At 41.7% G+C, this 14,191-nt stretch overlaps 1 protein-coding gene across 4 annotated transcripts in view; it reads right to left on the bottom strand.

The window, feature by feature from the left end:
* The window catches only part of PEX14 (peroxisomal biogenesis factor 14), a 68,026-nt gene that overhangs the window by 2,889 nt on the left and 50,946 nt on the right, over positions 1–14,191 (bottom strand). For all 4 annotated transcript variants that reach the window (XM_065037544.1, XM_005514263.3, XM_005514262.4 and 1 more), the window contains 5 exons: positions 11,445–11,567; positions 5,402–5,487; positions 4,674–4,776; positions 3,313–3,410; positions 664–755 (listed from right to left, as the gene is read on the bottom strand). In XM_065037544.1, coding sequence (XP_064893616.1) covers positions 664–755; positions 3,313–3,410; positions 4,674–4,776; positions 5,402–5,487; positions 11,445–11,567 — 502 coding nt within the window. The remainder of the gene's footprint in view (positions 1–663; positions 756–3,312; positions 3,411–4,673; positions 4,777–5,401; positions 5,488–11,444; positions 11,568–14,191) is intronic.

The following is a 14,191-nucleotide window of genomic DNA, read 5'->3' as shown; positions in this document are numbered from 1 at the left end:
GGAAACAGAAGACTTGAGCAGGCGTAGTTACATGTAGAGGGAGGCAAGGGCATCACATCAGAGTGAAAGGAACAATAGCTGAAATGCTAGATAAACTCTAAAGTAATGTACCTCGAAAAAATGTACCTCAAGAACTGAGATCTGCTCCCTGTTCTTAGAACTATCATGCAGGTTGGGATTTACATCACCTCATTTCAGACATTATAAGATGTCTATACCCTGAGCTGGCTAATCGAGAGAAATAGAGTCTGCTAAGGGCAACTCTTTTCATCGTAGTTATGCCCTAATCATGAACAGGTCAGCTGAACTGTATTCAGAAGTGACTCTCTGTAACAGAATGCAGATGCACGTGCACTCAATACCTCAAACTAGGTGAGAGGCATCCTGATTGTGCTAAATGGCAGAGAATTCCTCAATCGTAAACAAAAAGGGAAAATTTTATCAATTACATAAAGCACTCTGTGATTTAAGGCAAGTTTGAAAAGCATTTTGAGACCTGCAAATAGAAAGTGATAGTGGAGTGCAAAGTGGTATTACTAAAATAGCAATAACAGGATATAGAGCTAGTTCCTGTTGGAAATGCTATTCACCTCCATTACTGAGAGAATCCCAGAGTGCAACCCTTTCCCCACACAATAATCTGCTCACATATTCCATCCATACCGGTTCAGGAGAAGTCCTTTTAAGGAGTAGATCTCAGATTTCAATTCATTAATATTCTGCGACTCCAGAATCCAGTTGGTGGAAGTTGTGGCCTGGAACATGCAAAAGAAGACAAAAAGATCAAAGTACGAACTGGGAGATAGTTCACAAATGTCACTTTTTTCTGTGTTATCCTCCTCTTCCTCCCATCTGTGAATCTCAAGCCTTGGGGATAACATGCACAAGTTCTACCATTTACAATCTCTCAGATCTGAGAAAAACAACTTTCCCAGTAAAGAAGGACCTGAATGGATCCCCACAATGATCAGAAATAATAATTGTCTCAGGGTGCTAAGACTAGTCAAATATTTGCTTTCCATTTGGGGAACTAATTAATCTTGTCTCCAACAAACCACGCACAACCATTGCTGAAGCCAGCACTTGTGCTAATTCCAACAAAGCTACTTCTACATAGGATGTTTTCTACCAACATATCAGACAGAGAACAACACACAAAGAGGTGAACTAAATCATCTGACACTGACCTAATGAATAATTTCTACAGAAGAACTAGAATAGGGTCCTGAAAAGCAGTGTGGATTGCACTGAATGAGCTCCTTTACTCTTTCCTGTGACTGCACTTAGCTGAGGCAACAGATTCAAATATTATATATTAACAACTATTTTAAAACCATTTGTTCATTTCTCCTAAATCATGAAAGAAAGAATCGATTATCTGCACTCTGTGGTTGTCCTGGTTTAGAGGTGGGCTGATAAATCAATGCTTGAAAGTTGCAAAAATTTTCTTTCCCTACTAGATCTGAAGAACTCGAGCCATGCCTGAGTTACCGGCTTGTGTCTCCAGGAAGCAGCTGCACTGGGCATTCTCTCTTGGATATTTCAAGGCAAGGAATGCAATTTGGTGGGGAAAAATGATCAGTAACTCATGGAAGCCTGGTACAGATGCTGTCAGCACTGCATCACAACTGCTATGGGATATCAGGCAGAAATTAGAGTAAGGTAAGAACTGAGTATGTACTGCACATACTACTTTTGACAATCTTTCTTTTAACCCTTTTGGGAACTTGAGAAATGTGAGGAACACGCTGAAAGACAGATGGTGCCCTATCACTCTAGCAGCTCCTGAGTATGGGACCTGAGAAGGCCCATGTCTAGCACTTCCATAGTAATTTCTGCTAAAAGCCATTAGGAATGAACCCATTTGTGAGCATCGCTCCAGAGATACTCCTAATAAATCCCCTGACAAAGGAAGCCAGGACTAGAATAATATAAAACTCCTCCTCAGCACTTGCTACTAAATATATCCAGAACTGGTTGTTCTACTTATTTTTTCAGCAGAGTTCAGCTGGTGCTGAGTAACCCCGAACACCTTCACAGCCAGCACTCCTCCCCGTGACTCTGGGCTGTGAACCCGGGGAGCTGGGAGAGGCTCGGGCTGTAGTAGCTGTGATATACACAGATGCTCTCCCCTGGGATTCATACTCACAGCCCTCAGACAGCAAGAATCCAGGAGCCACTGTTCTGGCTTTCCAAGACCTTGAAAGCTACAGCAGCACATTAACAAGGGAGTGATTTCCATTCACTGGCCTGCAAAGGACTCAAATTTCCAAAACACATATGGTGCCAGATGCCTAGGATTTAGAAATAAAATCTGACATCTGGGGCTTTTTAGCCAGTCTCTTTAAAAAACAGTTGTAGAAAATTCAAGCCTTGAATTTTTATGTATGTTTTTTAATTACTTAAAGTCCCTCTTTTTAATTTTTTACAGCATGCCAGTAGGAGTTTGAAAAGCAGATAAAAAAACTTACATTACAGCTGGGAAAACACAGCTTTTATTCCTTGGTTTGTGGGTTGCCCAAGTTTTTCTTTGTACACATGAGGTTTAGATATCATAACAATGTGTGCTACCATTTCAGTGCAGGGGGTAGAGAGGGGGAGGAAAAACTTCTTCAAGACTCTCTAAACCACCAAGACTTTTATGCCCTTTTTCCTTCTTAAAGCTCAACATGTGGTCTTAATCTTAACACTTAAGACCTGAAAACAGTTTTCCAATTTCCGGACTGGCTCCAGGCCACTGACAGGCCACAGTTCCCAAGGAAAATTGAAATAGAGTGTTGTGGCCATAAACCGGCTTTCATGGTTGAGTTTACAGCTGTGCCACTGAGGGATTCCTACTGTACACTGTGCACACCACAGAGTCAGCTGTGGCCCACCAGTTACACACCATCAAAGGGTCTGTATGAGATTAAAGTATAGGTAAGGGGAGAAGACAACTGTTCATGGTATAGGGAAAAGATTGTAAGCATTGTTTAGGGGATTTCATGGTAAAAAGACAAATCTCTCCCTGTACACAGAATACTGCAAGACGACTGGGCCTTGAATAATTACGAGTTTGTTAGTGAAAGGAAGACTTAATCTCTATGTGACTGGTTCAGATCCATCCCATCTACATGTACCAAATTAATACCCAGTCCTTCAAACAGACCACCTATGGAGAAGTCAGATGTAGAGAAACTGGCTGGGGATATGACAGAGTGGAAGGCTGAATTGTGAACCTAGTAAGGTGCTTTCCATGTGCCCACAAAAGAAGCCATGCATGTTCCATAGAAGATGGTGATGTTCTAAAGGTGAAGAGCTAGAAACGGATACCTTAGAAGCAGCCAGTTCTTGGGTGAGCTCCTGGATTTTCTGTTGTTGCTGGATTAGCAGTTCCTGGACAGCTGCTAAAGTTGTCTGTAACTGAGTCACTGTGAGGGAAAAAGCAGGAGTGTTAAACTGAGATACAGACGCCTATACGCACTCACACACGTCCTTCCTGCTGTCTAGCTACAAAGATGCCTCTATTCCTACTATATTTAATTTATCTCTGCCCGCCCGCTCACTTTAATCCATATGATTTATCTGCACTACGGGTAATCTACCTGCACTGCATCTAACCTCCAGTATTTCTAGTTTATCTTTCCATTGTATAGATGTCTATAGCCCACAGTATATCCGTCCAAAACCTCTCCCTTCTAATTATATTGGTTTATGATTTGTACATCTCCCTGAACTTACACAATGTTTGTATCATTTATCTACCTTGGGCCTCACGCAGGCACACACTGAGGCTAGCGCCAGGCCGGGAAAAGGCTGGACTCAGGGCTGCCCTTAAAGTATCATGAGAAGAGAAAGACGTGTTTCTTCTCACCCTCCACTAAACAGCGGAATTAGCATACTCCCGCTCTCAACCCATGAGCTCCTTCAACCCCAACATCTTTAACAAACTCACTGCTGAAAATCATACTTTGTTCCATCCCACCAAGTGCATATACTTCGCACTTTTCCCTTTTACTTCAAGAGAACACCCTGTATTCCCCTCCTACACCCCAGCAAACGGTGAAGAACTTCTGCTGGGCTCCAACTACAGCTGTAGGAGAACTTTTCCTACTTTGGTACTTTATCCAAAGCTTCCAGGAAGTAAACAAGCTGATAAAATAAAATTTAAAACTCTACTGGTGTGACAGGTAACAGCTAATCCAGACCACCATTAGGGCATCGGGTAATGAACAGACACCCTATAGAGTCAATAACGGAGAAGGTGGCTAAGGTCAGGGAGGCACAGTAATTACAGACTCTCCTGACCCTTCCTTGTTTTTTCAGATGGAAGGTGGGGGAAAAGCACCAAAAAAAAAGCCCCTGAAAACATCAGAGAAGCAGAAATTAAAAATGAACTTTACAGCCCTCCGAAAGGCTGTCATTTTATTCCCCTTATTAATATTCTGAGGTTGGGAGCCTTTCCGTAAAAACATAATTAATTGAGGCCGCGCCGACAGTAAACAAGCAATTTCAAATTAAACCGAAATGACGGCGGCTTCATTTGCAAATGTGAACAGATTCTCAGAGCAGATAAATGAAGTCACCACATAAAGCGGAGATGGAGGGAAAGAAAAGGGTGGGGGTCTTGGCAGAATGGAGGATACAGGGAGAAAGACTTTGAGGGGTGAATTGATGGAGTCATTAATCTTTACCTGTCTGTGTCACACTGCCACTCATCTCAGAAATGTTTGACTCAATCCTCTGAAGTTGTTTCCTGTCTTCTTTGCCTCCCATGATGAGAGGAAGCAGGTATTTCTGCAGGGAGAACAGAAACTTTTTTAGGAAACAGCAGTACACAAAGTGGTCTTTCTAATCCACCTGAAACATCCTCAAAGTCCACTACCCAAACCTCAGCCTTTATCACAGAGCCAGTGATCATTTATCCGCACACCTGGCTGAGAAGAGAAATTCCCTCTAGAGGAGGTGTTAACAGAAATTGCAGAAGAGAAGATATGAGCTCTGTGGTTACATTTTTGGGGGTGCTAAAAACCAGTTCCTAAACATCCATCACATAGAGAGTACAGTTTCAGATCTTATGCTCTTGAATGTGAACTCACTGATACATTGCAACATCTGATCTACACCCACAAGGCAAGAAATGCAGAAGTGGGAAGAGGAGAAAGGCCCCGGAAAGGCCAGAGGAAGCACAAGCTAAAAACTAGCAGTTTGAGATCCACTGCTAAAAACTAGTTTTGTTTGCTTGCCACTTCTTGACTCTGCATTTTCGTGTTAGGTGGCTGCACTTCTCCAATATACCAATGGCGGTGCCAGTAAGAAAAGAGATGCTTCACCAACTTGGAACCAACAGGATCATTTTGACACCAGCAGTGTAACATCATTCTCTCAGAGTACAGTGTAATAGCAGAGGGGGAGATATTACCTTGTAGAGCTGGTGGAATCCAAAGGCAATTCCTGCCATTATGATAGCCAAAGCCCCATAATCTCGCCATCTGGAGCCAGGTGGACCTAAAGGCCATAATCAAGAAACAATCATTGTTAGAGCTACAAGTGACATTTTCATACACCCATTTTATCAGAGAAAATAGCAGTGACTAATGCCAGTTCTGCTGTTTCTTAGCAGGTGTAGATTTGCTGAGCAGGGGGCACGAAGATGCGGGTAGTCTCTCAGGTACAGTGTGCAGGCTTCTGGTCTGTGGACACCGAAACATCTGTCCAGACTCTATCGCTGACACTGGCCTTGCACAAGGTGTCAAAGGGAGATAAATCACAGCAGCAATTTAAAAAATTCCATCAAGCTGGTTTGCCCTACTCTTTCCTTGCAGAAGGCACTCTGAGCCCTACTGCACTTTGCCCAGATAACCATCTGTGGTGTTAGCAGTAGCTAAGGTTAACTCGCTACTGGAATAACAATTGTTCTTCACTACCATAATTTTTGAAAATGGGGACAAAGGCAGAGAGCCAGAAGAAAGTAGAAAAAAAGAAAGAAGGAAGTGTTTTGAGAAAGAAGAGAAATCATGGCAAAAAATGGATTTATGAACATCGTGTCAGTGACTATGGACCAGTTCAGTAAGGAAGGATCCAGTATCTTTCAAGCCTATATTATGAATAGGTACCAAAACACACATAAACAGCAGAGGGAACATATGCAACTAAACATCTACAGAGAGAGACAAAGAAGTAGATTAAAACTTGAGATCTTTAACACAAAATTCTGCACAGAAGCTTCGACTCCACAGAGCAAAGCAAAGATATGCTCTGCTCCTTCAAGCAGAATCACAAGACACCTGTAGTTTTCCACCAGCTTTATCCTTTTACCTCCCTCGCAGTTCCTGCAACGAATATTGTACTGCCCCCAGTTTTCTTTAACAATAAAGAAGATGCAGAATGATCTTTCCTAAAGTTCAGTGGCAGGATGTGGGCAGAACTGGTGAGGCGGAGGCCGGTGTGCAGTCTCCAAACAGACAGATCCAGATCTACATGTGGCCTGCAACGTCTCAGAAATGCATTCTGTTCTCCAAAGTTTCAATTTAGGCTTTCAAAGGGAGGCTTAACTGGCTGAAATGGCTGGAAGCTTGTCTCCTTTCTGCTTTGCTCACCTATTGCCATTTTTCCTGTAGCTGAGATCTTCTACAGGCATCTCCTTGCAAGAGTTACTCCTAATCCCAGCCCTCCGGCTCTACAGACAGACACGGGCTCTCAAACACTGACACTCGGAGCTTCTTGTTCCATTTTAGGACACAGCTCCTCAAATTATCCACTGGCTAGGAACCCGAACAAATTGAAGACGCTCTGTCAGAACTGGTGAATAGTGTCACCAGCAGTATTTTGGGTTCTGCAGTTGCAGTTTAGGAGCTTAGGCACATGATCAAATTATCATAACTTTTTAACTTAATGAGTTAACACACATCAGCTAAGATGCAGTAGCTGGCTGTGTACATGTCATGATTTAAAATGATCTCTGGCTAATCTTGCTGCAAACCCCAGCCATCCATCCCGTTTCCCCTCCTTACTCTGCTCCCACTGTCGTTTCCAGTATCTGAAGTCTCTTGGTTGTCCAGTCCTCTGCCCTGAACTTCTGACTGAAAACATCCTTCTACAACAACACAACTAATTCCAGGCTGAACTGCCTGTTAATTCATCTCAGAGGCCGAGTGGGTCCCGGTGCCCTGTCCATGGCAGTCAGTCCTTGACCAGCTGTCCCCAGCTACCTCCCAGCCTGGTGACCTCTGAAGAGAAAGGAGAGACACCTGTAGAACCGCGTCTGCTCTGCCCTCTCACCTCGCTCATCTCTCCCTCCGTTCCTGTAATGCTTGAGCTAAGAACATTTTATTGCCCCCTGGTTTTCATTATTAATGAAAAGGGACCAGAATGATCTTTCCTAAAGTTCAGAGAGTCTATAAAGACAAGAAGCTGAAATGCCATTTTACTCGTTTTAGAGATGTGTGAAATAATTCTGTCTTGTGGCAAAAAAAAAAGCGTGGGGGGTGGAGAGGAAAAGTGAGTGAGGGACGCAGTAAAGGCTCAGCACTGACCACATCAACTTTACAATGTTACGAAGAATGTCACAGCCCTGCCGAAAATCCACATTCAATCTTTCTTTCTCTTGCAATATTCTAATCTAAAACGTGGGGTAGAGAGAGAGTTAGAAGTTTCTCAGCTGTAACCTCAGTTCTCACACTGCTTTCTTTGCATATCCTCAATTTCTCCACTTGTAGAATTGGAATACAATTCAGAGAAAGTGCAAAAGCACTAATAGCCCAGTTACTCTTCAGTTTAGGCACTGAAATCCTCCCAAAAGAGACACACCATGTACTGGGGAAGTGGCAACCATTCCACATAAGAGACCCTCAAAAGGCAAATGGAAGGGACACAGACATTTTCTTCAGCTGTAAATCTGTGTTTTCTCTAAGTATATTTAATTTTCACAGCAGCAACTGTAAATTGCAACTGCAGAGTAAACATTTACTATTTCTAAGAGCCCCATGAATCTCAGAATTAACTTTCCTGACATCAATTAATTAGGCCTTGTGCATCCGAGTAAGGTCAGCCTCACTGGTATCCACATTTGAAACTGTAGGAACTGAGGGTGTAGGAGGTGATTTTCCAGGGGAAAAAGTGAACCCACAGAAAAGAGTTGGAGAAAAACACCCAACCTGGATTCTAGTTACCATTTTTAATTGTAAGAGAAAACAGTCTGTATTCTACAGCCTCCCGCCTAAGACACAGAGGTGGGAGAAGAACATCCAAATGGCAAGAAAAACAGTCACCGGATATGACTTTTAAGCACGGGTAAAATCTGCACAAAACCCATCAAGGGAGAGCATGGGCAAGAACAGACAGTCCCTGGATGATAAGCCTGCAGCTCCGCACACCTAGCTCAGAAACTCCCCTGAGTTTGCTTGTAATTATAGGGGTTAGAAAGGTAAAAAAAAAATAAACCAAATTAATCATTTAAATATTTAAAGTCAGATTTCGGTCCTCACTGCTGGATCAGTATATTTCATAACGCCAACAGCAGACAGCCCTGCTTTTTTACTGGGGGCTCATTTTAGAGCATGTTTAAACTAGTCAGATTGAGTGATGCTTCCAGCAACTAATCACATGTCAAATAAAAGATATTTTATGTAATAAATTACTGCTACAAGTAATTCAAATGTCATTTATCAGTTTTATTATCAGTCAGGCAAAGTCTTGTTTCTCTATATTAATCAAATTCAAGCTTTTTTTAAGCTTTTTTTTTTTTTTTAAATGCAGTTTTGACACCTCTTGGCAAAAGTACAAACTGAAGGGAAAGAATTACTCCTTCAGAACAGGAGAAACAGTAGAAATGGTATTGAGCTAAAATGTAGTGTCAGGAAGCTTAATCCTCGTCTTCCTCCCCAAAGTTATTATTGTTCCTCTTACACCAAACCCAGGAGGAGTTCGGCATTTAAGAACTACGCGACTCGGAAGGATTACGAATCTGCTTCTATCTCGTTAACTCTTCAAGAATAAGAAAGTACTCACGTAGGTAACGGCTATTTCCAACAAAACATTAGAACCTCCACTAGCAGCTGAATTTGTACAAAAGGAAGTATTTAAGTGGTACGAATTATTATCTTACAGTGCAGTTGTTGGCAAGATCACCAAGTTGGCTGTTTGCTCCATTACTGAATGAACTCTTGAGATGGCTGTGAAGCCGTCCTGAACTTCTGTACTCATAACCCATAGTTTTAATGTAATTTATAAAAATAGTTTGTGATTTTGTGTAGAGGAGTCAAAACTACTAAAAAAAAAAACAAAACAAAAAACCCTTAAAAAGAACCAAAAATATCAAACATGGAGTAGTTCACAGTCTTCAAGACCTAAACTCCAGCAGATCAGATAGATGTTCTCTTTGGGGAAGGCAAATGTAGCTCTTGATCTCATTCAATATAAGCTCTTCCAATATCAGTTGTTGCATCAAGTCACCTTACAGATTCAGCAGTCTATCTGTCTCATTAGCCCTTTAGATATACTTTTGAACTTCAAACCTCGACGCATTCCAACACTAGTGTCAGGAATACTCTGTAAGAAGATAAGCATAACAGATAGACAGAAAAAGTAGTATCTATCTTTCTCTGTACATGACAGCCCCTGACAAATCTGTGAAAGATGAATTGACTTGGTAAACTATCACAGAAACAACTGTCCTAGAGCAGATTTGAACTGATTCAGAAGTACTCATTACAAGATTAGCATCCAACTGACGAAATAACCTACAGCAACCCAGGCGCCTTGGAAGAGCACCGAGCCACTGCACAGCCTCATCCATCAGCTCTGCAGAAATGCACATATTCTTTTTGCAGTTGTGATACTATGGAAAACACAGCCCTAAGTGGCCTGTTACATGGGCCAATATCTGACCTACAATTGTTTAGGTGCAATACCAAAATCCTCTTCTTAATACTTAGCAGGTAAGTGAAATGCTTTTCAAACTGCCAGACACACATGTGAGCTGAATAGCTTCTTTTGATGGATTTTTAATGGTGTGCACTTTGCTTTTTATTGTTTGGAGCTTAGATACTTTTTTGCGAGGTTTGCTTTAAAATGCAAATATATATGTAAATTTTGAGTCTACACTGATTATGTTGGAAACTTTAAAAATTCTTTGAGAGTGTATTTTGTACACGAAATCACACAATCATATCCACACAGTCTACACAGAATTTCTGCTGTCACCCCTCAGGTTATTTAAGATTGAAGAAAGAAAGCTTGTTAAAATTAGGGATCCTTATTAACTGTTTATTATTATTTGTAACCTGATAGCACTCTTAAAACTCATTCATAGTGGGGGTTAATCGTGCCAGACCTTAAACTCACACACAGGAAGTCACAGACTAAGTCCTGACAACCTTCCATTCTAGCTTGCTGTTCATGCTGAAAATACACCCCTTTTGAGTAATTGTACAAGGCATTAACTGACTACACCAAGCTGGGAGGAGTGGTGACACTGGAAGCTGTGCTGCCATCAGAGACCTGGACAGGCTGGAGAGTTGGGCAGGGAAAAATGTAATGAAATAGAACAAGGGCAAGTGTAGAGTCTTGAATCTGGGCAGGAACAACCCCAGGTTCCAGTATAAGTTGGGAAATGACCTATTAGAGAGCAGCGTAGGGGAAAGGGACCTGGGGTCCTGGTGGACAGTCCTGCTCTGGCAGGGGGATTGCACTGGATGATCTTTCGAGGTCCCTTCCAATCCCTAACATTCTGTGATTCTGTCAGAGTTCAAGGAGCATCTGCATGACACTTTTAGTCATATGGTTTAATTTTAGATAGTCTTGTGAGAGGCAGGGACTTGACCTTGATGATCCCTATGGGTCCCATCCAACTCAAGATATTCTATGATTCTATGAACGGATGGGTTGCCTGACTACTTAAGAAAATAAGTTGTCCAACTAAAATACAAAACTTTGAGATGACGACCAACAGTTTATTGAACAGAGTCTACTGTTGCAATAACTAGAGATATAATGGGGCTGCACTTTCACAGCACCTTCTACCCAATAATCTATCAGCTCTACCATATATTAATGATCTAAATATCAGAAAACCCTGCTGATGAAGGGAAGCATGACCTTAAGTTTTAGAAAGGAAGACTGAGTTCTATGTTGACTAAATGCTTTTCTCAAGTCCTTATAGTGGGTGAGAATCTAATTTGTATTGACTTCAAACCTTCAGGTCAAGAGGTGTCATAGACTAGTATGTATGACGTTTGTTTGTAGACGATGATAATTTGTATCTCTTTCTCCTCCTGTAATATGATCTTGTCAGGGGCGTCAACAACTATGAAGGGCATTCAAAATACAATTTGGTGTTGGAACCTGACAAAAAGTATGGCATTACTTGAATTGAAATCTAGGATCTGGCGTGGAAATCTGTGAAACTGTTGCAGAAATCGCTGCAGAAAGCAACAAGACCAGATGTTTTTCGAAGTGTTACTTACTGTGCACGACAGGGTGAGGGGGCTGAGCTGGCACCAGCTGTGCAGAAGGACCTGGGGACGGCGGCTCATCCGTGCTCGTGCCCGACTGCTGGAACGCCAGGTCGATCTCTTCGTCTGTCAGGCCTGGGGGAGCACAGGAAATGAGATCAGTTTAGCACCTTTCCCCACTTGATGCACGCATAATTAAATTCTCTAGCCAGGCAGAACCCTTTCAAGCTGCAAAGAATTTTGGCACTGACTTGAGCAGTAATGCCTCCCCAATTTTGGATTCACTGGAATGTCTCCCTCTCTCTTTCTCTGTTGCAATTTAACCTTAAGCGACAGAATATTAGCCTCAATGCTGCTTCCAAATGTGGCTCATTCAATTTCCTTAATTTATCCTTGAGTTTATTGCTGCTTTTGAAGTAGCTTTCTACTGCAATTCTCCATTCTTCCCCCGAAAAAAAGATACCATCAACTGCAAATGTGGCTCATTTTAATCTGTAATGGTGTAAAAAAAAAAAAAGAGGGGAAAAAACTAACAATAATGCATGAAAACAGACAGGGAAACAAAAAACTAATTATTGGGTTAGACGACTAATTAGTCTAGATCGTTTCCGAAGACGGGAATAATTTGCTTTATTTTATGACAAATGCAGAAATAAAAAGAAAAAAAATCGGGACTGACTGTGATTAGTATGAATGGGACACAGAATGTAAGGAGGAAATAAAACTATAACAAAACAGATCAAAACAAGGCCAAGCCCAAACTTCCAGCGCAGTGTCGCCCCAGCGTGCGGCTGCGTGATTAGACTGCCCGAGGGCGGCCGGGGTTTTATTTCACGCTGAGCTGTAGTAACACCGCACACATGGGACGCGTCGGTGCAGTGACTCCTGCCATCGGGAAATGCCAGGATGACCATCTGTAATTGGCCACAACACAGGGGAAGGATTTGGCCAACAAGAGGGGGAAGCAAAGCAGCTAAAGGATTCAGGATGACCAGCATCTGTGAAGAATGGATTATTTTTTCCAACAGGAGAAAACATCCTCTAGAAAAGGATTTCAGTACTTGGATGGCAAGCATGGTGGGGGGCCTGGAGAGCTGTGTATTATTGATGCTATTCTCCTGCGCAGAAGCAGACGGACAGTGTCCCTGCCACGAGGAACGTGTGAAGTGACTCAGGACCTTTTATGATATATGTAGCGCGTATGCAAAAACATTCAGAAAGGCTGGAAGTGAGAACATACATTTAAGGAAAGATATTTAGAAGAGGCAGAGCACTCGATTCACACACAGTTGTAGGGACTGAGCACAGTGGAGGAAAATGGTATCAACAGCAGAGCAGTGAGAGAAAAACGGGGGAACGTTCTCTCCATTACCTCCGCTCGAGATCCATGAAAAACCACTGGGAGATGAAATTCCTGATCTTAATCCTTTAAAGCACATTACAGGGGGACACAGCATAGAAAATGGACAGGCTTCTGGCATATTACCCAAGTCTCAAGAAATTTTTTCAGGATGTTAAACTGAAACGCATACTGGGGCTCTAGAGAGAATAAACTGTAGCGCAAACAGTATTGCCAGAAAATACACAAATCTGTCTCAGAACTTTAATATTGTAAAGCTCTAACAGTGCTTCTGGTATTCCGAACTATCAACAGGATCTTTTCCCTACTCCTGTGAGTATGTGAGATACTGTGAGCTCCTGTTGTATCTACTGTACAGTGCAGATGCTGATGCACAGAGAAGTCAGGTGATTTCTCTCACATAACAGAATATTGACAGTGTCAGATCTAGTATCACAAATCCGAAGTTCCTGATGTGTGGTTCTGTAATCTCACCAAATTAACCCTTTGCTTTTATTTGATCCGTGCCTCAAATAGTAAGGAACCAAACCCACACGTAACGGTATGGAACACGACTTGCACTGAGAGTAATAAAAGGCACAAGAACACAACTCAGCCTACTGTTCCAGGCACAAAAGCAATATTTATGGTGTCTAATACCTGTCAAAAAGTGAAGCCCTTATCAGAAAGAAACTGCTTTGACCAGCTCCTAATTATCCAATGTAGGAGAAAGCTTAAACAGATGGCAACACTGCAAGTAAGGAATTTCATAAAGATGGAGAAAATATTAGTCTGCAAGTGTGGATCCAACTAGAACAGGGCAATTTGTTCTATTTCCATGCAAACACAGCAAATCTGATAATATTTAACACTTAGAAATGTACATAAGTTACGGAGGATCCATACTTCATTCTACAAAAAGAGCAGGAAACAATGCTTATTGTGTAGATTCATAAATACCCCTGTCTTCATTGTTGGCATTTCTCATGCACTAACAAAAATGTGCAGGATGTTCTAAGAGTGTCCTCAGGCAATTACAAGTAACTCATCAAAATTCCCTTTAGACTGAACTTTTTTCCAGATTCACCACCTACACACATGTATGCCCACACTATGAGTTTTCCATGCCCCAAATTATTCAACCTTGATACATTAATTACGTCGAAAAGTGGGAATTTCTAATCCAGATCAAAGTGTCGTCTGTTCCAATATTTTATCTTGCTTTATTTTATCACAGTCCTTCTGTCACTGCATTATGTAAAAAAGTATCCATGACCTATTCATTGTTCTAATCTAGCAGGAAGTTGGTAACTGAAAAATAATACCAATTTCTTTGAATGCAAAAGCAGTGCCATGAAAACCAGAGCTCTGTGTCTAATATATGTCTCAAATAGGTATGTCAAGAAAATCACTTCATTTT

This window comes from Columba livia, chromosome 21 (assembly GCF_036013475.1).
Source record: "Columba livia isolate bColLiv1 breed racing homer chromosome 21, bColLiv1.pat.W.v2, whole genome shotgun sequence".
NCBI lineage: Eukaryota > Metazoa > Chordata > Aves > Columbiformes > Columbidae > Columba > Columba livia.
This window is presented reverse-complemented; position numbering and strand designations above follow the sequence as displayed.